We start from the raw sequence: 26,887 nt of genomic DNA, 5'->3' as shown, positions 1-26,887 counted from the left end.
TTGAAAAGATTTTTATTTATATCTGTCGCTAAAGTGTACAGAAACTGAGTAAAAGTCTTTGACTTCGGCATTTTGAGCAACCAAAATCTACGCTTCGTTTGATGATTATAGAGAGAATAAAAGTAAGTTTTTAAATCATGTTACTTCAACAGTTTCGCCTGTGTCAGTGTAAATGTTAGCTTCCAACTTTATAGAAAATTAAAAAAATTAACTGTTAAAGGTCTAATGAAAATGTACACAAGACAAAAATAAGTAAAAACTACATATATCTTGTATTTCTTCTTCCCCTTCCTGTTTCTCATATGAGCGTATCTTCCACGTCCGTGTTCAATGAGCGAAGTTTTCAGAGGTAAACTGTGGCTGAAACTATGGACATTCTGGCGTGACTTGCGTTCTTAAACTGAGAGATACATTTATGTTTCATAAAAATATGTTTCATTTGTTATGCTTTAAAGTACATTGATTTCATAAATAGCATTGTCCGATGTCATTTACACATTGTCTATATAGTTCGAAACATATATAGGTTCTGCGCAGCCAGCAAAAGAAATTTTTCTTTCAGTCAAATGCCTTCCGAATATTTATTTTATAAACATTCTTATAGTACTAATTGGCTTTTAAACCTTTATTGACCGCAATAAGTGCCATATAATATACATGTAGGTTACATACAGTTCAAGTTTGGATACAACGTAGAAATCGCAGTCTGTAATGGATTTTCTAGGGGAAGTGTTTGTTAAAAGAATGATTGGTACAGAACAGAAAACTATCGAAGTATTTTGCAAGGTCACACTTTTCCCTATATCCACCGCAAGTTTATATCCGAGAATGGGTATGGCTACCGAATCACGTGAATTGACTGGGTCCTTGTTATACCCCTTGTATCGAACAGGTCGTGTTCTGTCGATAACTCTATTTATATTTTTCGTCAACATGAACAAAACGAAGAGTTCAGACTTTTTATTGCAGAATTAAAACGCCCTATCCGTGCATGTTCCACGTAACCGGAAGCTATTGCCTGAACTCTACTATAATACGAAACACACGTTTCAAATTCACTTAAAAAGTATGTTTACAACGTCGATATCGCTTACATTTTGAAATTCAGACTCTCACCTCCATCATTTCCCCATATTTCTTATTCAAAATTTAATACTTGTTGGAAAAATAATTATAATACACACTCTGTAATGTCAGTTTGCTTTCTATCCCACAATTGAATTCGCCAACGAATAAAATAAAAACGTAATGCCATGTATCTCGGAGCCATTTCTTATAGAAAGTACCAAACAATTACAGTAACAAAACAAATTTTTAAGGGCACCGTTTTGCCTCTTTCAAATTTAATTTTTTTCCTATTTTTATTTTTCGTATTTTAATCTACTATTGAAGTTTGTCTTAAGCGGACAACAAACACACGACTGAATCTATATTACTTGCAAATTGTTGTGTAATTTTTTGAAATCATAAGACACACTAAATATTCTCCGAAGCCGTTACCTCTGTAATTACATTTCGTCAAGTGTACTACTAATTAATGTGCTAATAGTTTTATTAATTAATGTCATTTGATGCGCAAATTTGAATGCAGATGTCATTGACTACTGAACTTGAGCATGCTGCGTATTCACATGCACACTCATTCTGAGTATTAAAACATATTATATCAGGACAAAAATCAGTAATATAAAGATGGATCTCTTGACTAATTACCTAATTATGAATCAGTGCTACATGACGCTATATCAACAGCAGCCTGTATTTAACCATTGCAGACGGCCCTAATGCTATCATGTTTGCACCAAACAACCCAATGATCCAAGAAAATTCTGGTTTCAATGTTTCCTGCTATGCTGACTGTTACCCAATTTGTTCATGGAAATGGACCAAATTGGACCTTTCCTTGCGCCAGGAGAAAGTCATCTCAACAGAAAACGTATTACATATTCAGAATATTACACGACATGACGCCGGGAACTACTCCTGCAGAGTTCTAAATACAATCACTGGAATATCACTTGAAAACATTTCATCGTTAGAAATCGTCTGTGAGTATAATAATAATAATAATAATAATAATAATAATAATAATAATAAATTATTATTATTATTATTATTATTATTATTATTATTATTATTATTATTTTGACTATTAATATTTGTTATTAAGTTCATTACCTATTAGCATCATTACTACTGTGATTATAATATAGATTATTATTTCATTTAATTTTGTCTAGCAATTATATCAGAGTACAGTTTGAAAATAATTTTCTAATGATGGTACAATCTTTATTATGAAAAGATTCTTGTATAAAGAAAATTCCAGAAAAGCAATGCAAAACAAAACGAAATACTGCCAAAAACGAAAGAAAACAGAACATGCTCAGTTTGAAAACTGAGTTTGTGCATGACATTCACCATGGAGAAATGGGTTGATATCCAGAGTTCTAATTCATTCTATGTTGATTTTGTTTATAATAATAATAATAATAATAATAATTATAATAATCATCATCATCATCATCATCAACATAGTAGTAGTAGTAGTAGTAGTAGTAGTATCAATGAAGTCTCCTTTAACTGTTTGTCAAGATTTAAATAGATTTGTGGATGATACCGTGTTACTTGTTCTTGTGATGTAAAACATGTTTTCTTTTTTATTTGACTTAACATTTCTCTCTTCTCTCTGTTTCTTTTAGATGGTCCTGATGTAATTGTGTTTAATATTTTTGGCAAAATTATTCAGATGGATAAAACTGAATCCATAACTATATCTTGCTCTGCCGACTGTTTCCCTCCATGTCAGATTCGATGGACTGAAACAAACAAGGAAGCTTTGATAGGTAGTGCAGACCTACACCTTGTAAATGTTAGCAGAAATTATAGCTACACATGTCACGCGACGAATGCTAGAATGGATAACGCCACAATTTCGGATACTATATATGTAATCGCAAAATATGGTATGAAGACTTTCTAAGACTAATATCCTTATCAATATATATCTCGATTTTTTAACAATATTATTATTTGCGAAAACCTGTAGACTGTCTGTAGTCACAAGAGCCAAACTGCATTTGATTGCAAACGAAAGAATAGGATTTGTATGTGTAAAGAACAGGATTTGTATGTGTAAAGAACAGGATTTGTATGTGTAAAGAATAGGATCTGTATGTGTAAAGAATATGATTTGTATGCTTAAAGAATAGGATTTGTATGTGTAAAGAATAGGATTTGTACGTGTAAAGAATAGGATTTGTATGTGTAAAGAATAGGATGTGTAACTGGTTCATAAACGGCTATTAATATTCATTTTATTTAATATTAGCAAATAGTTTATTTTTCACTTTACATTTATTGATTTTTTCTCGTTAAACTAATTCAGATTAATAGGTAATTTTATAGATGTCTTTGCAGTGCTTATGGGAAGTTAAAGAAAAAACGTTATTAAGGGATCGGTACATACTACCTTATGTTTGCGGCTTGTTCAGTATCAAAGTTGCCACTCTCCACTAATAGGTCTGTTGCTTCTAAAGTTGTTCGTGCAATGTAAGTTCCATATATTTTTGTCCAGTATGCAGAACACGCTGATTTATATAACATTTGTAGTCGGTATATAGAATCTTCCTTTCGGAAACGGGCGAATGTAGAGGATATTTTTTTGTTAGAAAAGGTATTCAAAAAATCAATTTTGTAGAGGGTTATATGAACTGCTAGAACTGATGTCTAATACTATTTTTTTGCGTCCTTGTATTTTCGGATGGAGTTGATTACTTGTAATAGTAAGATACTAACGATTTTAGATTTTCATTACTGAACTAGGTAACGGCCTTCTACCCAACCATGGCATTGCCTTCATATCACGCACACATGCTCAAAGGTACACCTGCAAGACGAAAATCATGTGGAGTGTAAAACCTCACCCTACATCAGTAATCAATACAACAGTTATTATCATACGACTGCCACGTACACAGCCCACAAGAACCAAAAGGTCCACGATCACGACAAGTACATACATGATTTGCATCCATTATCGCGTGGGTAATATTACAGACAATCGGTTTATGGTATCACGGTACCAATTGTTTTTCCATATACCTCAATGCTAATGTTTTGTGAAATAAATATACTTTCTGTCCTACTTGGGCATGCATGTCACACGCTGTCATATAGAACAATGCTAGATTGTCAATTTGACAATGACATAACCAGGTACTCCATTGCATTTAAGAGAGATAACTCTACTGGAACTAGACAGGGGTAAGAGTTATCTAGTCACAACAAGCACATTTTCAGGCATGTGTACCATATTTTAAAAAAATCATAAAAAATACAAAATATGATCTAGATAGAAATTAACACAAACTCACATGTTGCCAAGAGGCTCAACTTTTTTTTAAGCCAAACAGAAAGTACAAGTCTTACATAATGCACCAATCACAGCTAGTTTTGTTCTTTAATTCTGAATACAATGTTCCATACACCTTAAGCTCCGCCCACCTGGACTTGCGCAATTGGTACCGTTATACCTATAGCAAACCTTAATTTTTCCAATAATCTGTGAAATAGTTCGGGACTGTATAAGTAACAAATATACTTAGTCTCATTTGTGAAAAACAATTTGATGAGGTACTAACCTATGTCTTATATGAATGTGTATAGAAATGTCATTGAGCTGTTTGAACTATTGTTTTCATACTTTTGCTTCACCATCAAAATCATCTTTTGAAATAAAATGAATTCTTTCAACTATGAGTTGTATCTTATTCATATCAGCAATTATTGAACTTCACATAGGTGATATGGGATAAATCACATTATATCATATTATGTAATAACTAGGTCAAAGGTCAATGTACCAAATAGTATGCACCTGTCCTACTTCAAAATGTACAATTCACCTAAAAGAAAGGAATTTATATTTGTTTGGTAGGTGCAGAACTTAACATCAGAGACAGGTGGACATGACCCAATCTTATTATAAAGTATAAGCTTTGACCACTTTACACTATCTACAGATACAAGAGGTCACTAACCACCAGTCCTCACACAAAGGTCCACCTACCCATCCTCTTTGTAACACAAATAGTAAGCTTTCCTCCTTTGTAATGTGAATAAAATTGTTTCAATAAGCCAGTCAGTCACCAAATATAGTAAATCGCAGCTTCTAAGTGGTTATGTTTGGATTGGGAGGTGAAATTAGGGGAATAAAATACAGAAAAATGCCAAATATAAACACTAAGTATAGCACATCAAATGGAGTTAAAAACAGGAGGAAAGTGTTTATCTAAAAGGGAGAGGTAGCTTATGATAAAGGAATTAAAGGTGGCAAAATCAGCAATGCGAAAAATGAGAAGTGAAAGTTTGATGACCTTACCTTGGACAAATATATGGGGCAGGGCCCAACAGGTCCAAGGACAGCCCAAAGGCAACTGTGCTATAACATCCCTTACAGGACCCAAATTTCAAGTGAAGTTGTGTTCATTTCCATCTAATATAAAAGGGTGAATAATTTAGATAATATAGATACATATAAAGTATATTTCTTCTACATAAGAATTTAATAATAATTGGCATAAGATAGAGAGAAACTTATCTCAGAGCCAAGCAGAACATACCTTATCAGTTTTTAAACTTGTAAACTTTACTGTGAGAAATTATCAAATTGCTTCTACTTACATTTGCATCAAGATTGAGGGCTAATATAATACTTCACAAATCTTCTCTTTATTTTCATAATCAGTCACTGAAAATGTGAGATTTTATTTCCTTGAAATGTTATGACTGGTGTAAGGGAGATAACTGAATGATACACATAAGGTGTGGTAACCTTGAATACATTATCCATGTAATATAGATGAGTTCATCAACAACCTGTATTAACTTCATTGCAATTAAATTATCTCAAAATACATTTAGACTCCTATGTTTAGTGGAGACCTCAAGAGTCATGTAATTTTAATTTCTAAGATGACGCAGCTCTTTCATATCACATAGTTCATATTTTCTACAATGCCGGCATGTAGAGTGCAGCCTTCCATAACCATGCAGATATCATCTCATGCCAATTTGGATTCTTGTGATGGGATGCAAAGTTTCAAGAACAGTGTGGATTTGAATGGAATGAATACGCACTGTGTGACTAAAATGGTTATCATTCTGTAATGTTGGACCAAACATGGAAATTCCACAGGAGCAGCTTGACAGAAAGAAATAGGATTAATTGAAAGTCAATAGTAGATTATAATTGGGCTTATACAAGTGCCAATGGGAAATGCTGACTTAAGGAAACTGTTCTTGTTTGTTGGTATTCACTGCTACTTCAACAAAAGGGAATGCAAGAGAACTGAACTAACTACATGAACAATTTCAAAGCAGGAGAGTGTAAAAAAAAAAAGGGACAATTAGAGCAGGACAATTCAAATCAAAATGGGAAGGAATACCAAATCCTTAATAAATTACCTAAAAATTACTCATGCCAGAACATCCCACATGGTACAAGTGATCTATCTACAAGTGTACTTAGAATGTTCTCTATCCTGGTTTATGGCATGCCTTACAAGAACAAGATAGTTGTTTTTGTACACATGATTTTTCATCTTTTGCAGGTACAATAGCCAATATTTGGCCAAAATCAACTATATTATGTTTACATAACTTATTTTGTTGCATGCATTCCAATCTAGGAGGTAACAGCACATACATGAAGGCATCAGGTAACACAAGTCTATATCTATCATAGCTATAGTTATCAAAAGTCCCCATCCAAAGCCATCTTGTGCTATTTTCTAAAGATTTCATACATTTTATTCTTAAAGAACTTTCAATATTTGACCAAAAGTGTTCAGCATACATTTGTTTTCCTACATCAAACTAGTATAGTTCATAAATGCCGCCCACATGTATGCGTTTCTATGGAAACACTGTGAGGCTATTCTTTCCTTTAGGTATCACGGTACCAATTGTTTTTCCATATACCTCAATGCTAATGTTTTGTGAAATAAATATACTTTCTGTCCTACTTGGGCATGCATGTCACACGCTGTCATATAGAACAATGCTAGATTGTCAATTTGACAATGACATAACCAGGTACTCCATTGCATTTAAGAGAGATAACTCTACTGGAACTAGACAGGGGTAAGAGTTATCTAGTCACAACAAGCACATTTTCAGGCATGTGTACCATATTTTAAAAAAATCATAAAAAATACAAAATATGATCTAGATAGAAATTAACACAAACTCACATGTTGCCAAGAGGCTCAACTTTTTTTTAAGCCAAACAGAAAGTACAAGTCTTACATAATGCACCAATCACAGCTAGTTTTGTTCTTTAATTCTGAATACAATGTTCCATACACCTTAAGCTCCGCCCACCTGGACTTGCGCAATTGGTACCGTTATACCTTATGAGCTTTCTATTCAATTTCCTTTCGTTCCCATATTTTATTTACAATGTCTTCTGTCATATGTTGGCTTTCCTTCCCATATTTTATTTGCAATGTCTTGTGTCATATGTTTGCCTTCCTTCCCATATTTTATTTGCAATGTCTTCTGTCATACGTTGGCCTTCCTTTCCATATTTTATTTGCAATGTCTTCTGTCATATGTTCGCTTTCCTTTCCATATTTTATTTGTAATGTCTTCTGTCATATGTTGGCCTTCCTTCCCATATTTTATTTGCAATGTTTTCTGTCATATGTTGGTCTTCCTTTCCATAACCTTGTTCAATAAAATGCTTTATGAAATTTAAAATAAAGATTCTTTTGAAATCGTTGTAATTATTGCGAAATTATTTAATGGCTCTAAAAGATTATCTTCCATGTTTTTAAAATCTTTCATCCACATCTGATATTTTAGTTCCACATCATCGAATCCATGCGTCACTGCCAGAGTACTTTCACCTATGGGCAGTATGTTTTTTTTTAATTTATATCGATATCCGATGTTTTTATAGACTTAATACTATACATTTGAGGCTGTACGTCCTTCTGGTTGATTAATGTTTTCCTACCAGGACAATATTTGAGAGCATTTCTTGTCTGATATAATCAAGTTAAACTAATTCCATACATTTCTTGGACTTCTTTTTCAGGAAAGTAACCATGCACGCGTTACATTTCCGCAATAATCTGCCGTGCAAGATCTGCATGTTTTCTTGGAATGAATAAAAATTTAGCTTTGAAAGGAAATTACTCGACTTTTCCTTCCCGTAAATCCACTAATTTCAAGTTACTTTTCTGTGCTTTGAATTGCCGGTGGTTTTCCATTTTCGCAAACACGGTGTAGAACTCAGCCATGTTAATCGTTTTCTGCTCCACAACCATTGAGTACAGCTGTGCAGCTGTTTTGGGACTGCTTTGTGCCTCCGTGAGACACGTATTCGTGAATACAGTCGTGATGAGATTTTTTTTTCTTTTTGCGCTGCTAGTTAGGATTGATATGGTTTCAACAACAATGCCGACTGCAGTGCCTATAATAGCTAACGTTGCGGTGATTCCTCAACAACAAAGCCAACGGTGGTTGCCGCTGTGATTCCGCAAAAAATCATCCTCGACCACACACATGCACTTGTATTTCACAAGTAGCACGGATATCGTGGTGATTTCATCTCTTAGCAATTGTTGGGCGTCGATTATTTTCTCCTGTCGATAAGATTCACGATCTATCATAGTTCTTCAATTAATAATGTAATCGCATAGTATAATTGCACGACAGGTAAACGTTGTCCAGTCTCATCACGTCAAGGCGCAACATGCACACACAATCTCTAACCAATTATTTTTTTCCACTGCTACAACTGCCATACCATTATATATTTAAAAAATCTCTGCCTGAGGAATATTTAAATCATATAGAAAGAAACCATTTACGCCAATGAGTGATGCCTGAAACGATCTTCTGCTCTTTGTCCAAACGATGTTACACGGACAAAGTGCATCCTTGATTGGTCACAGTAAAGATTTACTTTTCTTAGCTGAGATAATGTTGGTGCAACATGATCATTGGGGAACTCGGCCGGGTTGATTTGTCGGCGAATTCCACCTTACCGTTGGACAAACAGTCCCTGAGCATTTTTATTTCTGTCTGTGTATTCTGCGTCCGGATGTTTTCATGTGCTAATGATATGACTCCAAGCTGACATCGAGTTGGTAGTAGTATATCAGAATGTTTCGAATGGTTCATGTTTATCTTGCCCTCGCCTAAATTATATTTGAGCGTGTTTAATTGTCTGGTAGCACCACTCTGATGTAGATATTCGTTGACAAATGGAACAAAATTGCTATCAGCGTTAGCATTTTTTTTATCAGCTGATCAAAATTCCGCAACCTTATCACCGAGGTCAGATTTTATCACTAACATGTAGTGATAAATTCAGTCTTAAAGACAAGCATAAAAGGCTGTCAAGTGCCTGACTGGATAGATGAATCCGTTAAACTGGTTTTCTTTCTCCTGCAGCCAATGTCCTTGTTAATGGAAATGTGTAAGATTCTGCAATACTGCTATCGTCGGTAGGTGATATTAGCATATTATTATGCCGCTTGTCATTTTCTAATAATGTTTTAGTACCTCAAGGACGTTTAGTTCTGGTTAAGATGAACAATTATATTCCTGACATGGGCACCGTCTATATGTGAGGCTTAGGTGTGTCAAAAACATCCCCGACAACATCGAAAACATGTTGACTATTTACTACGTCTTCAGTTTTCTGTCTCTGCTTCATTTGTTGTTATTACTTCAACTGTATTATATGAATTTACTGCATTTATTGGTGAGGGTATGTTCGATAGCACCAAGGTAACCACTGCATCCACATGTTGCTCCATCTCAGCATTGGCATCATTGATGTGATCTATGATGAGCACTATCCACATACCAGCATCTCCGATATCCCCGATTTCACTTATGTCGGCCAGGTTCTTCGAGACAGTACCTCGGAACTTTGCCATAACATCTTGACGTTAGATGTTTGCAGGTTTCTAGTTTTATCTACAAAATCACAGGCTCGCACGGGTCAAAGTCAAGAGAAACCCGGTAAAATCCACTTTGGTGTCAAACATGGTCAGATCTACATTGATGCTTCGTCGGGTGGTTGAGCTTCCGTAAATAATAATGGGCATATCGCATAACGTTAAGTATGCATGGTGTTGTTGGACGCTCGAGTAAACGCAACGCTTTAGCAACAAGATGTCCACATATTGACCCTTCCAACCGAATTTCTCGGAGCCGTTGCTGCATTGATTATGAGATTTTGCACGGAATTAAATCCGTCGCATTTTTGAGGATGCTAGTACTTTAAAACATCTTTAAGGGACTTGATTGATTCTTAATGAGGTTCCGTTTGATTCGTATGTCAGGCGAAACTGGACAAAGGTGAAGAAGATAATTTTTTAATCGAAATTCCAACAGCTGAAATGCTGCACAAACAGCGCTTGTACTTGATCATATGTTTGTCATAAACTGAAACTTTGAAAAGATGGGTATATTAAGGGAAGCGTGAAAAAATGAAAAATTTTCCAACCCTGGAGAGGGGTGTATTAACAATGTCTGTTAAACAAACCTGAATTCTGATTGGGTAAGTTAACGGTTTGGGGGGTGTTTCCCAAGCGAAGATTCGTGCTTAATAAATATTTTACACTTCAACATTGGGCAGCCTGCGTTTTTACACGAGGCGAAAGATGTTTCCTCCGGGGGGAAGGCTAACACCCTCGTAAATCGAATCCTGGTTGGATCCGGCTGAGGCTACTGCAAAAGCACGACAATTACAAGTACATTAATTTGAGTTACATAAACAACGCGGAGATGTACAAGATTATAGCGCAATTATCTCGGCCGAATACGAGCCAGGTAAAGACGCGGTGAAAAGTCCTTTCAGTATGCGTCCAGGAATCCAAAAGTACCATGTTACTATCTTTGGTAGTCCGCAATACTGTACAAGGATCATGTAAATGGACAGGCGCGTGGTATTAATCAATAACAAACACGTCAATAAACTTATGTAATATTTGCATTAAGCAGATGTTTGCCGAGATCAGCTGAAATGATTAATCACTTACCTCCTCCGATTCTCTGGAATAGGAAGAGAATTGAAAATAACTGAATGCACACGAAAAACATAATTTAATATAACCTTATAGAAGTGCCAGTCCCCGGTACACTTCGAAATACAGAGTCGGTATGCAAATATTGATCGATCTGCCAGCACTGCAAATATTGATGGATCTGTACTAAAAAATACACTCATGTTGAAAGATTGTGCCCACATATCGTGATTGCGAAACGTGGACGTGAACCTTGTGGTCCTTTGGGTCCTGTACGCAGTAGTAGAATAGTAGCCATTTTGTTGATTAGTGATGTAATTTAAAGTCTTCTAACCCACATGACTCTTCTCTTGCAAGGGCACCTGGGGACAACGCTCATTCGTGGGTTTCTGCAGACAAGATCCATGTGTGGAGAAGGCTGTGACCCAGATCAGGTCTGAAATTCTTAACTGATATAATCATACTACCTATGTGGAAGTGTTATCATAGGTCCATATAGTATTTACGTTGCTTTCTTCAGGGGCCAATTATTACACAACCACAGCGGTGACCTCAGGAAAGGAAGTGGACGGTACTGTATAGATGACTAATACTCGTTTCTATTTTCTATTCACTTTACTTTCTAAATATACTTGTACGGTACTATTCTTGAGCTACGTGTTACAACAATGCCTTGGTTTTGATGTGTCAGCTAACAATCTCAGCTTCAAAATAAATTAAATAAAATTGCATAACGTTTATCTGTTTTTCGCAACTGAATACTTTACTACAAGAAGAGTGCTCATTTTGGCAAAAAAATCAATAACTAAATACTCAACGTTCTTTGAGCGAAATGGTTGTTTTAGATGCAGTACAACTGACCCGTTCACTAATTCAAAATATGTCGAATATTGTCACCTCTACACGATATGACAGTGTTTCAGTGTGATAAATTCACATGTCATTATATAATATATAATATCATATATAATAGGATAGGGAATGCAAAACATATCTTTGTTAGAAAAAAATATCCACTTTCACCTTTTAAAGCAGAGAGATACTGTGCTGTTCTAAATATTATCGATAGTACTCGTCAGGTGATAATTGATATTGCTATTACTGGGATTCGCTCTTTTTATGATAGGAAAGTCCCCCACCTGACCCCTTCGCTCTGAGCTGATAAAAGTTGCATAAAAAGTGGAGAAGATAAAATATAAATGACAAGGTTTATTTACAATAACTCATTTGATACTGGAGTTCAACAAACTTCGTTATTGGAGCTCCTTTTACCTTTGATGTTTGCTATGATATTAAATAAATATTTGACACTGTTATGTTACTGATAATGCCAATTAGTTTGAAAATATTCTTTGTCCTGTTTCCCTAGCTCAAATCGTGGATGTAATTCCAAAGGTCTATCACCGCTGAAAGAGAAAAATCACATGTTTCAGTAAGGGTGTTAGAAAACCAAATGACGTCCTAATTCAACCTAACTAGATTCATATTTGTTTAAAAACTGACGTATTTCGTGTAAATCCATCAAACAAACCCTTATTCTTCTTTGAAAACCAAACTTCATTAAAAGATCTCCAAACTTTCATCATTAAAGAAACAAAATCATTTTCATTTACTAGGGTCTTTACCCTGTTAAAGATTTCAGTTTTTGAATACAACTACTCACGTGGAAAAATCTGTCTAAATTAAGACCACAATTTTGTTTAAACAAATATATATATATATATATATATATATATATATATATATATATATATATATATATATATATATATATATAGAGAGAGAGAGAGAGAGAGAGAGAGAGAGAGAGATTAAATTTTGGCCATTATTGAAAGAAATTGTACAGAGAATATTTGCTTAGCTAAATTTTGGCCATTATTGAAAGAAATTGTACAGAGAATATTTGCTTAGCTAAATTTTGTCCATGGATGCAAATGTAAACATCATGCTTATATAGCAATAATGCAGGGTCAATATTGCTCAGAGTTTGACTATGTTTCTTCCCATGGAAATCTTCACAGTTCTATTACGTTCTGGGTCAAATGAAAATGTATAAATATGGATTTGGTAAACAAAAAATGCATTCCAGCTTTAGATGAGCCTCTGTGAATCCAGTGATCTGAATTTACAGTTGTGTTATAATTTGAGAGGAATTATTTATTAAAAACATTAATTGGAATTTATAAAGTTGTCTTTGACTTTGAAATAATACATTACTTTTGATATTTTGGTGAACTATTCAAAGACATTCTGAATTGAGTCTTTGTGGTAGATCAGGACATTCACGATATTGACATTTTTTCGGAATATTCAATATTTTTGTACTTATGATAGGACATTTAGGATTATTTGGAACTTAAATAACAACTGCAAGTGTCTCTTGAATTCGAACTTTGTATTGTAGAGAAAACAAAATACTGGTTAATTGTACTTAAATTGTTGGTTTCACGTCTTCTGTTACATATTTTAAGACGTAGAGTCGTTACTGTAAATAAATATATATAATTTTACTCTAATTTGTGATAATGTACGCCCTATAGTACTTGAAGTCGAAATTCGCTTTTGTACATAAGAAAACCCATTCGTAGTTGAGATACATTTTGATCGGATCCCATGGTTTGTTTAGTAATTACTGACAAATACTGACAATTTAATTCTTGAATAGAATTACATAATGTGTAACTTCAATATTCAAACACACTAAAAACCAACCAAGAGCAATAGAATAAGTTGCTTTTTCTTTCAGATGTTCCCTCTAATCACCATTTGCTCTTCGTTTTTCTCGGCATTGGGATTATGTTAGCTGTTGCTTTACTGGCCTGTAGTCTGCACAAAATTTGGACCAGGTAATCTGTATTGTCAACCCTACTAAAAATGAAAAGTTCTCCAGTTCAAGAATTCAACTGTATTTAATATGTAATAAAAAATAGCAGTTGTGTTGCTTTTTCCAGAAACTACACACATACTTTTTATGGCTGTTATAATTTTGAAACTCCCAAAATTCATTTATTTTCCATTGAGGATAATTTGTATAATTCAAATTCCGTATAAATCTAGTTCATGACAAAGCAATGTATATCTGATGTGCATTTTTCGTTTTTGTCTAAAACTTCATTATCTTTATTTTTTAGATTTCGCGTGGGCAGCGTATCAATCAGCAATACGTTTACAGATTCTAATAGAGATGATAGAGACGAAAATCAACAGAGCGAAAATCCGCACGTAAATTACTGGACAATTGTAAGCAATGCGAAAGGAGAACTGAGCACTACCATTGAAACGGATAATGAACAAAGCCGACAAAAGCTGATAACTGGACAAAACATTGATTCTACCACGAATGAACCTGAAGAACCAGTGCAGCTCTATTACGTCAGTGTTCATGAGGATATCGACGAGTACATCAACCCCATTCACTCTCGTCCTGTGGACATCGATGTGTTCACTCAGATTTTGTGAGTGCAAGCCTTGCAGCCACACATTATTCAGTAGTAAATACTCACACTTGCAGTATGGACATGAGCAATTACATAAGAGGCATGAGCAGTGCTATGTTGTGAACTGAGAATACAAATTAAGTAAATGTTACTTCAGCATCTTTCTGAATGGGAACTGGTTCCATGAACATGATTGATTTCTTCTTTCTACGTTTTGATTTGAATGCTCAATACAACTGAGCAAAGGTAATTGTTCTTTGTTTTTAATATCTCTAGTCATATTATATAATTAAATCACTTGCATAATTTGTTCTAACTCACGAACGGCAAATACGCGTGTCCTCGTGTATTTTAAGCTGCTTGTAAATGTAATAATCAGGTTGATTAAATTAGTTCAACAACGGAAGCTTGATCTAATTATTCTTGAAAAACACATATTCAAAAGAGGGTCCTAAGGCTAGAAACATTATTATTTACATTTGTATCGGACGCCAACGTGTAAGGAGTCTTGATCCTACTTTCTATGTGAGTTCAAAAGAAGTCTTATGAAACTTTGCAATCTGTAACAACTGTTGCTATATCTGAATACTGAAGTGCGCCGTGTACAAACCTTACTTGCGTCATTTGTATACATTTGAACGATCTAAATGCAAGAATGATCTTTGTTGAAACCAGTTGCTGGTTTACAACACCAAATTGAAAGACATGATGAAGCGGTAACGGTCGCCCTGGTGGGCTCTTTTTTAGCATTATTTTTTAATTTATTTAAAAGACATTGATACATAGCATTTGAAGATGAGTTAAAATTTATTATCATAGTTTTATTACTACTCATGTTTCAAGATAGTTCAGCAATGAGTCTGCAAACCTAAAATATCGTTATGCGCACGTGGTCTCCGTCGAAATATGCAAAACAGAGAGATTTGGTTTTCTCCATTCAGAGCCATTGTGTGTTCTTCTACAGACCTATTATTGCAACTTCCATACTAGATTCCAAATGAGCATTATATATATACGCTTACCAAGCTTGGCTCCAGTGTGATATATGTTGCATTCCAACAATTGTGGTCAAGCGATTTTGGAGAAGACGTTCTTGAAACGTTTGGCTGTAATACTTGTTTTACTATGAGGGATTTTCATAGGGATTTGATATCGTTTCTACAAAATTTAATTTCCTTTATTCAGGTTGTACGTTGTCTCATTCCGCTGAACATGAGTAAGAGTATTTTTGAATAAAATTAAAAACATTAAATGATGCTTGATAAATGCTAGACAAAACATTAAATGATGCGTGATAAATGCTAGACAGAGTACAAGCAATAAAACAGCATCATACGCTAAATTCATTTTGTCACATTATGTGAGTTAATGCAACAATTTATGCTGGACAGACGAACTTTATTTTGTTAAACTTCCGAGTACAAAAAAAACAAGGCTAGTGTTACAATCCATTCAGCAATTACAGTATGCAATACGGTCTTAATGCATAACAAACGAAAGTCCTTGTTATGGCCACTTTGGCAGGAAAGAAAGTTTTTAGATGTGATAAGAAATACATATCATTTATGCTAGGAGGTGAATTACTACAGTGAACTGCAAAAATAATTTCACTGCGGCGTCGATATTGATAAGCGTGAAATCTGTAGTACAATGGCTGCCTCAAAAAAAAGTGGCTTCCAGTTCTAATCCAACAAGGCGCGAATAATTCTTTTTTTCTTCTTCTGATTTTGCTATTTTTGTACTTTGTATTCGGAAAGAGAATTTATTACTGTCTATATTTTCTTTGTGAATAACTCACTAAATACAGCAGAACATAATCGGTAAACGGCGGACATTGCTTGCGATTTAGTATTGCTACTTCAATCCGTTATACTGACTACACACACGGTACATTGCTAACCAATATGTTTGAGCATATAATAAAAAGAATATTTGCTTGCTACGAGTGAATAACGGATATATTTCATCTCATGGGTGAAAAACGTAAGTATTTTCATACGTGGCTTTGCCATTAGTGAACATACTTAGTTTACCACCCACTCCATGAAGTATGTCCTTTATTCACTCGTTTCAAGAATATATTTTCTACTTCATTCTATTGAAGAAATTTATTGTTTAATGAAACATGTGAGTTTTTACCTGAATGTGTATATTATCTTTTTGAGATATATTTGCAGTTTACAAAATTTTGAATGATATTCATTCTTGTGAAGGTCCAAAATTAGCAGGACGCTGATTGGGCAAATAATTGAAATTTCTTCAGTATAAGATTCAACTCGCCCAAAATTTGGAATAAAACAATCACATATAAAAACGATAACTTTTCACTCTAACCTGAAACAAACAAGAGCAGCAAGCTGAATTTTACAAAGATTGAGGAACCTTAATTGTGCACATTTTATTGTGTATCATCTGCGTGGAGATATGAGAGTTAGGTATTACTTATCTAGTTTTGCATTATCAAGACATACTTTCAACTTGATCATCGTCCTATTCCCATCAGCATCAGCGTTTATGTCATTATTTTAAACTTTGCAAAGTTAATTTAAGTTATTCACTGGTGGAAGCAGTATTCCCACTCATTCAACTGATTTTGGTTAAGTCTTATCACAGTTCTTTGTATCTGAATGTTCTATTGATGCATTGAAATTGTACAGAAAAACACTTTGATCAAGTCAAATCCCATAATGTATAGTGTAGTTTGAATGACCCATTAATGAATATGTGATTTACCACTGATTTGGTTCATAATCTCAAAGACCATCTTAGCAGTATTTTACAGTGTATTATTGTTTTAGCTGTTTGTATATGTGGTTGGAATAAACTTCACAATTTTAATGGGATTCCCTTGTCATTTTTTAAATAAAAGTCCTTTATTACCCACCTCCGACATTGTGTAGGTTGGAGTCATCTTATAACGTTTCTTGTGTGTCCTATTTTAGTATTCACTGACATTGCTTTTATATGCATTCATTTTTGTCTTCAGATGTGATTGACTATATATTTTATGTTTGGATTTCATCGCCCTCTAATATATCATTCGTGTTAACATATGTAAGGTTCTAGAACGTGTTATCTCTTTAAACTAGAAGCCGTCTTGCTCGTTAATGCTTCTGTGTATGTACTTTTTAAAAGTCATTAATAGTAATATTGTAACGTGTCGCGGGTCAAGGTCAAATAAAATGGAATAGATGGACAGCTCACGACTTTTTCAGTTACTATATCTCTCCAGTGTATTGTAGTGTCAAGAAATGTGTGTTCACCACAAACGTCCTTATAGAGATCACAAAGGCATTAAACAAAACAAATATACATAGTCAACACAGTTTATTATATGACGTCCAGGCTTGGATATGTTTTCTCACAATATTTAGTGCTCAAAGTGGAAAAATATGCTATTTGCAAATATGCAGATCAGATGATTGATAAAGCATTTTGAATTAACAACAATAGTTGCAGTGGTAAATTGCATGTGAAAATCAGCATAAATGTTCCATATGTCCTAATTCACATAATCTCTAACTCAGAAAATCAGAATTCCCAAACTAATCTTACACAGAAAAATAAATTAGTAGTTCTTAAAATGTGTTCATAAGACGTGCCGAAGTGTCAATGATTTTGTGCATCCAGTCAAGGTTTGGAACCAGACCCGGGTTTGTATTTTATAGTCCAATGGTGAATATGGTAGAGGCACAGTCTGGAACTGGATGTTAATAGTGTGTCGCGTTTGTTGGCTGAGACACAGTTTTTGTCGTTTTGAGCGACACAGTCTGGATCCGGATGTCATTAGTGTGTCCCTCTTTCTGTGAAATCCATAATCTCCTTTGGGGTCCCCATGCAGCCGAGTGGTCTAAAGCGCCCACCGTTACTAATCAGTGCCCTCTGACCTCTGTCTAAGTGGGTCTGAGGTTTGGGTTCGGCCAAAATAGGTACGTGAGAAAGTGCCAGTAGCTTCCCGTGGGTCGGTTGTTCTTTCTGAGTTCTCCCGGGTTCATCCTCAAACAGCTATACTGGCTGCCATGTATAGCCTATATTGTGCTGAAAATGGCGTTCAGCATCATAATAATAGCTATTCTTCTCTGCTGTGTTGGTGTCGTGACATTAACTGACAGGTCTGCTGCATCATTAGATTGGGCAGTATCCTTTTCATCTTTTCCTCTTCTTTTTTTTCTGATCCTCTAGATCGGCTTCTATCTTTTATTTTTCTGTCACCTGTTCGTCTAGAAGATGATTAACATGGCCCATTTGTACTAAGTTACTCATGTTTTGATTGTTGACTAGTCTACAATGGTAGCGAGACAGACTGAGTAGGGATTAAATACGAGGATGACCAAGGAATTTGTGAGATGAGTTAATGTCATCACTATTGTTTTCTTAATTAATGGACAAGTGGAAATAAGAGCTTCCATTTGCTACTTTAATGTGTGCACTGCACCCTTCTAATTATAGCGAAGACAGGAAGACAGACATATTTTGGATTATAGACCCTTGCGCCCCTTAGGGCATGTGAGTCTTGTTTATACCCACACAGTGGGATAATTAACTTATTGGACGGGAGGGAATTAGAGACTCACTCCCGTATGCGTTTATGCATGCAAATTAGGTTAATTTTTTTGTCTAGTTTGTAATCAGTGAAACTCCAATCGACATTGTGAGAATACAGGATGAGTGGGAATCGATACTACACACGTGCACTTATCACGCACTCATCGTGGTTCAGTCACTGTATTGCGCATAACACGTCCGGTGAGGATTGATACCTTCGTCAAGACGTCACCAGGGTTCCGTGCGTACATGATCTTTGGGGAATTTTCTAGACGAGTGGGAATCCGCTTACACACACGTCTTTGCATATTCGAGAGCGGAAAGGTGGAAGAGTGCTTGGCACGAGACTCGAAACTTCGGCCAAAACATTCTTGAAATCTACTCGGGTATACTGTGAGACACATTCTTCCCAGTTATGAAGTGTGAGCTACTCCCTAATACCAATTTGCTGCAAGCCACATTTGTAATTAGAGTCACTCGATATAGTTGCAAATTGTTATGATTTATTATTTCTTGTACAAAGTGTACTAAAGGTGCTAATGGTACTTCAAAATGAATGGTCTGAGTCACTAATTTAATTTTCTTTCACCCTGCTGGATAATATAGCGTTTAATTTGGAACGGTCGATAAAGGATCATATTAATATAGATTTGGTATTTTCGAATTGAGCAAGCCTTTCCAAAGTGGTTGCTCTAATACAAAGTAATTCCTAGCCATTAGAAGGGCTTTTTGGTAGTGAGGTCAAGACGAGCTTGAAGCATTCTGGTGGTATGAAATGACGTCTCACTCGATCTCTAGGTCTTTCTGGGTCAATTAGGTCGGCGGTTACCAGGTTTGATCCTTGAAGGGCCAATAGTTGCCCAGATCTTCTAACCCATAGGCTCCAACCAGTCTAAAGCAGATTAGAGATGTCGCAGTAACAGGACATTCTCCGTAAGTCTCCTAGTATTCTGACATTATTGACCGATTTATGCCATTTTGCTTTTGATTCGGACCTCCTTTATTCCCCTCAGAAGGATCTTATGATTGTGTACATGTTTTTTTGTGTCAAGTAATATTCATTTAAGTCACAGTTTCTTCACTTTGTCTTCGAGGTACTGGAAGGCTTCATTGCGTAGTTCAGATGGCACCTCGAGCTCGGATACATATTCTTCTTTTTATGTGGCTCAAGTTGGTGGATGAGTTTCAGTAGTCTGAGTTTTTGATTCAGCGTGAGGTGTCGGTTGTGGTTGTTGTTGCCCTCCTTCAGTTTACGTTTACCTTCCAATTTATTCACATCGTTCCAGCTTAGACGCTTGTTAGTAATTTTAGTTGTTGTTGATATTCTGTGTGATTATTGTTGAAGGAAGAGTTATTGATAGCATTTCCTCTGGAGGTGTGGGTCTTGTAGACAGGGATTGCTTGGTTGAGGTAATGCTCTATATCGGATGAAACTTCGTTATACGCTCTTTCTGTTGACTTGGTGGTTATTCCATCTTGTCTCCTACTTCTTTGTCGTTCTTTTGTCCTGAGCTCTTAGACTCCAGCCCGAAGCGGTTAAAAGACCAGGCCTTTCAAGGCGCTACAGGCAAGAACGCATATCATATCCGTCACTGGTTCCATTGCTTCTGATGTCTTATTTCTGGATATTTTAGTCGTAGACTATAGCCAGACTTACTTACATACTTATCTTAAATTATAGTCGCTTGTGTCCGTAGGAAATGTGCGACTGGTTTATTCTCACAATGTGGGATTATTAATTGATCGTGACAGAGAAAAACGATCCTCACGCCAAAGGCATTTATGCACACAAGGTGTGCTAATTAATTTAGTCGAAGGGCAATGAAACACCATTCGAGTTATAAGTATAGGATGAGTGGAAATTGAAACCACGCAGGCAGTCATCGCGGTTCAGTCGCTGTAGAGCACATAAGACATCTGGCAGGAGTTAAAACTGCACCCATGACTCCATCCCGTTTCCGTTCGCACACGTTCTTCGGGGCGCTGATTATTAGACGAGTGGGAATCGGCCTACACACTTGTATTTGTATGTCCAAGATATGGACTGAGACAAAAGATTCCGAAGGAGGTACCACATGTCAGCCATAACATCCATGAAGTATCAATAATCAAATTGTGCCCATTTAACTATATCCTGCTGTTTTCTACTACCAATTTTGTATTAGTCACAATCTCAATTATACTAAATGGTTACAAATTGTCCTACTAAGTATAATTTGGAATTCTCTTGTACAAGTGTAATTACTTTTTCCAAAAGTGTAAATAAATAAGTTAGGTATAAGAGACAAGCTGAATTTAATTCAGCCGAGTTAGGTCGATTTGGATTTAATTTCGAGATAAAGGATCAGGTTTGTTGATAAGTGTATTTTTGAACTGGGATTTCATGCCAAACTGTATGTGCTCTGGTGGTACCAATTCTTCCTGGTGTGTATAGATGGTTTGTTTTGGGCATTGGGGTCGGCAATCATCAAATTCTCCCATTCTGAACTCATCTTAAGTTCACCTGACTTCAGGCTGTGTACTTTAATTAGTTCGTTGGATATGATGATGACTAATTGTACCTGAGTCAAGCTGTACATTTCACCTGGTGTGTATGTGCTTTCACTAGCCAGCAACATATATTGCCGGTTGGTATTACTGAGCTTCCTTCACAGTAGTCTTTCTGCCATATTAATAGCACTAGTCCTATATATTCTAAGTATTTGCGAGCTTGCATGGAGTCATCGAGGAAAGTGTTCATTTATTTCTTCTCAATTTGGTTGAAGATGTAGGTGACCAGGTCAGCTCTTTGTTATACGGACAGCTTGCTATGAGCTTTAATTGTTTTGTCCAATGTAACCTTATATTGTTGTGAAGTGTCTTTTGGAGTAGGCAAAAACGCAGAGTTTTCTTTCTTGTTTATTTGTTTTGGCTGTGTATGTAGGTGTAGTTGGTACCGCAGTTGTTAATGTTACTGCGTATGTAGATACTGTTGCGGGCTTAACTTCCTGTTTTGTTTTTACCGTAGCTTTAGGAATGTTTTCATGGTAGATGTTACTGATGTAAATGATATTGTTGGTGATGGTAATTGTACAGTGGTTTCAGACGGTATTTCTTCCTTTTCCTCCTTATTTCTTGCAACCAGAGCAGTTTTGGTTATTCCTGCAGATGTAGTTTATGCTTCACTTGGTACTAGTGCTGTTGTTGTTATTGTTATTAAGACTGCTGATGGTGTCTGGTTATTTAATAACTTTGTTTTCTCATCCCTAAGTGTCGTTAACATAGATCTAGCTCCTTTCCCATCCCTTGCTGGTTGGTTATGTTCTCAAAAGCTAAAGGCGATTGCTTCCCAATAACAATCATTGGAGTCTGTGTAGTTCTGATTGTATGAGTGGTCGGCCTTACACTTATAGTGATACCGGTAGCGGCATCCAGTAAAGGCTGTGTCTGCTGCTGCTTTATCCGTTGTACTGGCATTCTCCTACTCGGCACATGTAAAGGTCTTCTTCTTGGGGTGCCAGACTGACGAAGTTTCTATACCTGTAGCAGGGACGTGAAAGGAAAACATCCCGTACACAAACTACAAACTACATACAAGACCCATACGTGGAAGACAAATATCGCGCACCTAAAATAGACGCTCTCTTCAATTGTATTCAAATACAAATGCACTCTACCATTACATACAACCATATATTGAATAATGGAAGAGACTTTTGTAAGGAAAAACAAAGATAAACACATCCATGTATCAAGCCTACAAAACACACACCATCACAAAAGCAAGGTTAGGAAGTGTTTATAGACACCGTACTAAACCTTTACATAAAATTACACACTGGAGAGGGAAAGGAGTTTTTGTTTGGGAAACAACAAAGGCATACACAACGAACATATACATATACAAACTTTTGTTTTGGAAAATGATGAGTATCATGTCTAGAAATCTGGGTAGCCCTGAAAAGGGTTTGGGTTCCTTGGGCGATTCGTCCAGGGCTCTTTAACTTCTAGGAGGACGACCTCACCTCGTCTCACTGCAGGATTTACTACAAAATAAATTTGTTTACGGACTAAACTCTATACATGTCGTACACTATTTCAAGAGTTTCTTGTTCTCCATTTCGTCAAGCTTTTGAATCAGGTTCTGCCTTATTTGGTGCAAATGCACGTAGGCCTCATTCAAGTTTGCTAACTTTGAAGGCATGTTGCTTGTTGACGAGTCAAAGATGGGTGTCCATACTAGCGAGAGCACCGTTTTAAATGCTGAAGAACTGACGTGATGGAAAGCATCCCTACGATTTGGGAACGTGAGGGAAAACATGGCCAAGAGTGATCGAAAGGTAAAAGACCAGACTCATACATTGTCAACATAAACAATAAACACCATTTTTTAAAAAAAATATAACATCATGCGTAATCACATGTGGAAGCTTCTGAAACACAAAATACAAATCAACCGTGATTGTTCAAATTTTCCCTTACTCAGAAATTAAATATCTTAGATTTCGAAATTTTCTTCAAAATCAAACTGCCTTTATCAGAAACTACTGTTGATCTCGTGACTTTAAATGGCCATGCGATACAATGACACTAGTGCAGATGGGTGATAATTCATATGCGATGACCTTGGTCTGATTGGGAATGATGTAATGTCCAGTTTCGCTACAATATTCATGTATCACAGAAGACTCTCTACTCTCATTTTAAACAGGATCATATCTGCAACGTTAACAATGTTGTGGAGTAAAACTTGACTTCCACTGATCTATGCACATTGGCTATCGACCCACACCACGTTTCCTAGCTAAGGGCAAATGATAACCTTAATGTTCAATAAACCATCTTTATACTTAATCGTCGTTTTTAGATTACTCGCGATCATAACAATTCACTAAATGTTCTATCGGATATCCAAGTTCCGTTGATAAAAGAAAATTCACACAATATAAGCTATATACCACTGAATCTGTTCCTTGTAATTTCACATTATCGAATCAAGTTGATACGGCATTTCTTCTCATAAAGTCAATGTAGTCGTCTCCCAAAGGCGGGATTCCATAAGAATCAGAATAGTCCACAATGTGATCGTTGGGAAATAGACGGAGAAGAAATGATTTCCTGGTTGTCGTCTGTGTTGATGAAATAGGCTTTAATGTCTTTAGATGTGTGGTGAGAAGTTCATCTTTAGCACACACCAAAGGATTCCAAGAAGCCGTCTAGGAACTGTGCGTCAAAAGTAGTGATGTTCCCAGCTATCCATTTTGTTCACAGATAATGATAAGTCATCAATTCACACCCGACCTTTCCTTGAAAATTTCCGTCAAGTAAGGTGCTCCACAATTCGTCTCATACTCTGTTGCAAGAGAGCTTCGATGCGTTGTATCTCCATGGACGTCAATGGAGGAAGAGAATGGTCACTCAAGTCTTTATACCACGTGTTCAACACATTGCCTTCGTAGATGAGACTCCAAGCTTCATCCATATATTCTTCCAACTTTTCTCCTTTGCTCACCGTCATACATTAATCGTGTTGAGTCTGACAGGATGGTCGTTTGGCATTCAAAACAATGTTCATGGGTCAGAGCTGAAATTCTTCCAGCTCGGTCCTTAGCAAAACAGGAGACTAAATATTGTTCTTGTTCTGGCCTTCTTGAAATCATGACGGTCTCTTTTGTCGTTTTCTTTTGTAATTTGTATTTCTCGTTCTGGGTCAAACTTATCTCCAAAGATTGCTTGTATTCCATGACTTCAAATAGTCTAGAATCACTCAAGCTTATGATTTCCAGAGTATTGTCAAATTCTGCATACAAGACGAGGTTCACCGTGTTGGTCAGAATTTCTACAAACTGAAGTTCCATAAGAAGTTGGCAGCATTTATAGGGTAAAAATGTCCCTATTCGTTTCTTTGGATAAATCATAACCTCCTGCATAATCGTCGTACAGCATGTTGTTACTGGTGATTGTACCTAACTGCCCCGTGGCTTCATACAGAGACATATAAGATCCCAAATAATTTTGGAGGTTAAAAAGGTCAGGTACATATGGTCGGACCATCTCGACTGACTTCAATCTTAAACACACTGAAGTGTTTAAATTCGAAAGGATATTCATAGATGACTCCGTTGGGGCTGCATTGCTGACGATGATAATGAGTAAATGTTTGGGTAACTGTCCTTGGAATAGACGATCGTCCATCTTCGATCTGAGTTCATAGGCATTGTTAATTGTTTTAACTTCCACTCGTCGTATATGTTAATTGACTGTGGTTCTGCTTAAAGTGCGACTGGTGTAGTTTCCCACATTTGGTAAAACTTCGACACGGCGCAGATAGAGCCGGGCTTCTTCGAGGACTATTTTGTACTCGTTAGCATTAGCCATCTGATTGAAAATGGTACTGATTCTGTCTCAGGCGGACATCCACTCCGTTCAGTAGATGTTTGTCTTGCAATCCATATGTACAAATGCAAGCGGTCCATAACGTCCAAACTGCATCCTTGTTTTATTTTTATTTGACAGCCTCAAATCCCACATTGTGAGGATCGTCATCCCCATCTTCAATCAGCACTGTATCGTTTAACTTCTCCAACATGTCAGATTTTCATATCACATAAGCATGCATCTTCGCTAGCAAAGGTTCCAATATAATAACCCTATGTAAACCATGGCGGATCGAACAGATATATTATTGCTTCGTCCTGTTGGATTTCATGAGTTGCCTCCCTTAGTATGTAACGCCAACTAACAAGTAGCGTGGTGCGTTGTACATCGGGAACAATGGTGGGGGACAATTGTCCTGAAAAAGATACTTTGGACTTTTAACATCGAAAGTAAGATTATGTACCAGAGGAAAGACGATACATGTGTATTTGAGTAAAAGGTATTTGTGCAAACAGGAGCCGGCATTGGAAAATTGCTTTTTTATCAGTTCATTCAAGTTGTGTGCTCCATTTTTCTCGATCATGTAGAAACAATGTTCAGATTTTAAAAACTTAATTTTGATTGGATGCGGTGGCTTGCGGTGGCTTGTATATTTTCTTGAAAGATACGCAAATAGGCGACTTAAATATTTTGTCAGGTTTTTGATCTGGAATAAATTCAAATAATTCTCACAAATTCGTATCTAAAGTAATGCATGAAATTCCCAGAATACCTTATTCCAATAATAATCAAGACAACGAAATGAAATAATTATTGTCAAACTCATATCAAGAAAACTGATGTTCGAATTGAATAAGAATAAATCCAAACAAATAATTAAAGACTCATATTAATGAGCAAATTTACTGAGACTGATGCAAATACTTTGTGCTTTCCGAGGCTCGCTCGCTTTTCCATCACATAATCACCTCTGTACCTATTGGTTCCGTGTCTCTCAAATATGCCCAGACCTCTTTCCCTCGAACAATTTATATAACGAGAGAACACGTGCTATTTTGCCAGAGCTCTAGACTTCAGTTCCATTGAAGCTTGAACTGACACAATTTTGCGATGTATAATACTTAAAACATGGAATTTCGTCTGCGAAACACCCACCCATTTCGCCCTCCAATTAGTATAACCATGCTTACAGTGCCACAGCTCAGACAGTTCGTTCATTAGCATGGCGTACGCACCAAGCTGTGTGAAAAAAGCAGACATACTTGAATTATTGAGACCCAACTGCAACTGCCAAAAAACGGTTGTCACTGCCACTGTGACAGCAGCAACAACAACAAAAATCAGTTTGTCCGCTAGCACCATATCTGAATAACCTGAAGCGCAAGAAAAGCCGACATTCTTATGATAGTGGACTCGTATGAACAAAACAATCTTTGTGCTGTCGAGGAGCAAAAACGTCGCCATACCACTGCTATCGTTAATGAAGCGGATGACTAT

General features: G+C 36.2%; 2 protein-coding genes and 1 long non-coding RNA gene across 3 annotated transcripts in view; 1 reads left to right on the top strand and 2 right to left on the bottom strand.

The window, feature by feature from the left end:
* The window catches only part of LOC149773759 (CD82 antigen-like), a 294,550-nt gene extending 289,057 nt beyond the window's left edge, over positions 1-5,493 (bottom strand). Inside the window, exon 1 of the mRNA XM_089946058.1 lies at positions 5,384-5,493. The gene's annotated coding sequence lies outside the window, so the exon portion shown is untranslated. The remainder of the gene's footprint in view (positions 1-5,383) is intronic.
* Positions 1,788-17,262, top strand: LOC149773758 (uncharacterized). The gene is made up of 5 exons (XM_089946059.1): positions 1,788-2,048; positions 2,703-2,966; positions 11,572-11,622; positions 13,798-13,897; positions 14,183-17,262. Exons 1-5 carry the CDS (start codon positions 1,793-1,795, stop codon positions 14,508-14,510), a joined length of 999 nt encoding a protein of 332 aa, XP_089802185.1. The 5' UTR covers positions 1,788-1,792; the 3' UTR covers positions 14,511-17,262.
* The window catches only part of LOC149773757 (uncharacterized), a 108,653-nt gene continuing 94,071 nt past the window's right edge, over positions 12,306-26,887 (bottom strand). The window contains exon 3 of the long non-coding RNA XR_016417292.1: positions 12,306-12,457. This is a non-coding gene — a long non-coding RNA (uncharacterized LOC149773757). The remainder of the gene's footprint in view (positions 12,458-26,887) is intronic.

This window comes from Sinohyriopsis cumingii, unplaced genomic scaffold, assembly GCF_028554795.1.
Source record: "Sinohyriopsis cumingii isolate HCF-2022 unplaced genomic scaffold, ASM2855479v2 utg000615l, whole genome shotgun sequence".
In the NCBI taxonomy this organism is placed as follows: domain Eukaryota; kingdom Metazoa; phylum Mollusca; class Bivalvia; order Unionida; family Unionidae; genus Sinohyriopsis; species Sinohyriopsis cumingii.
This window is presented reverse-complemented; position numbering and strand designations above follow the sequence as displayed.

What these genes read in the sequence shown, in the direction of transcription:
- LOC149773758 (XM_089946059.1), top strand. Translation starts at nt 1,793, where the DNA reads ATGTTTGCACCAAACAACCCAATGATCCAAGAAAATTCTGGTTTCAAT. An exon ending in CTCAGGAAAGGAAGTGGACG is followed by an intron (nt 11,623 to 13,797) that starts GTACTGTATAGA and finishes TTTTTCTTTCAG; the next exon opens with ATGTTCCCTCTAATCACCAT. An exon ending in CTGCACAAAATTTGGACCAG is followed by an intron (nt 13,898 to 14,182) that starts GTAATCTGTATT and finishes TTTATTTTTTAG; the next exon opens with ATTTCGCGTGGGCAGCGTAT.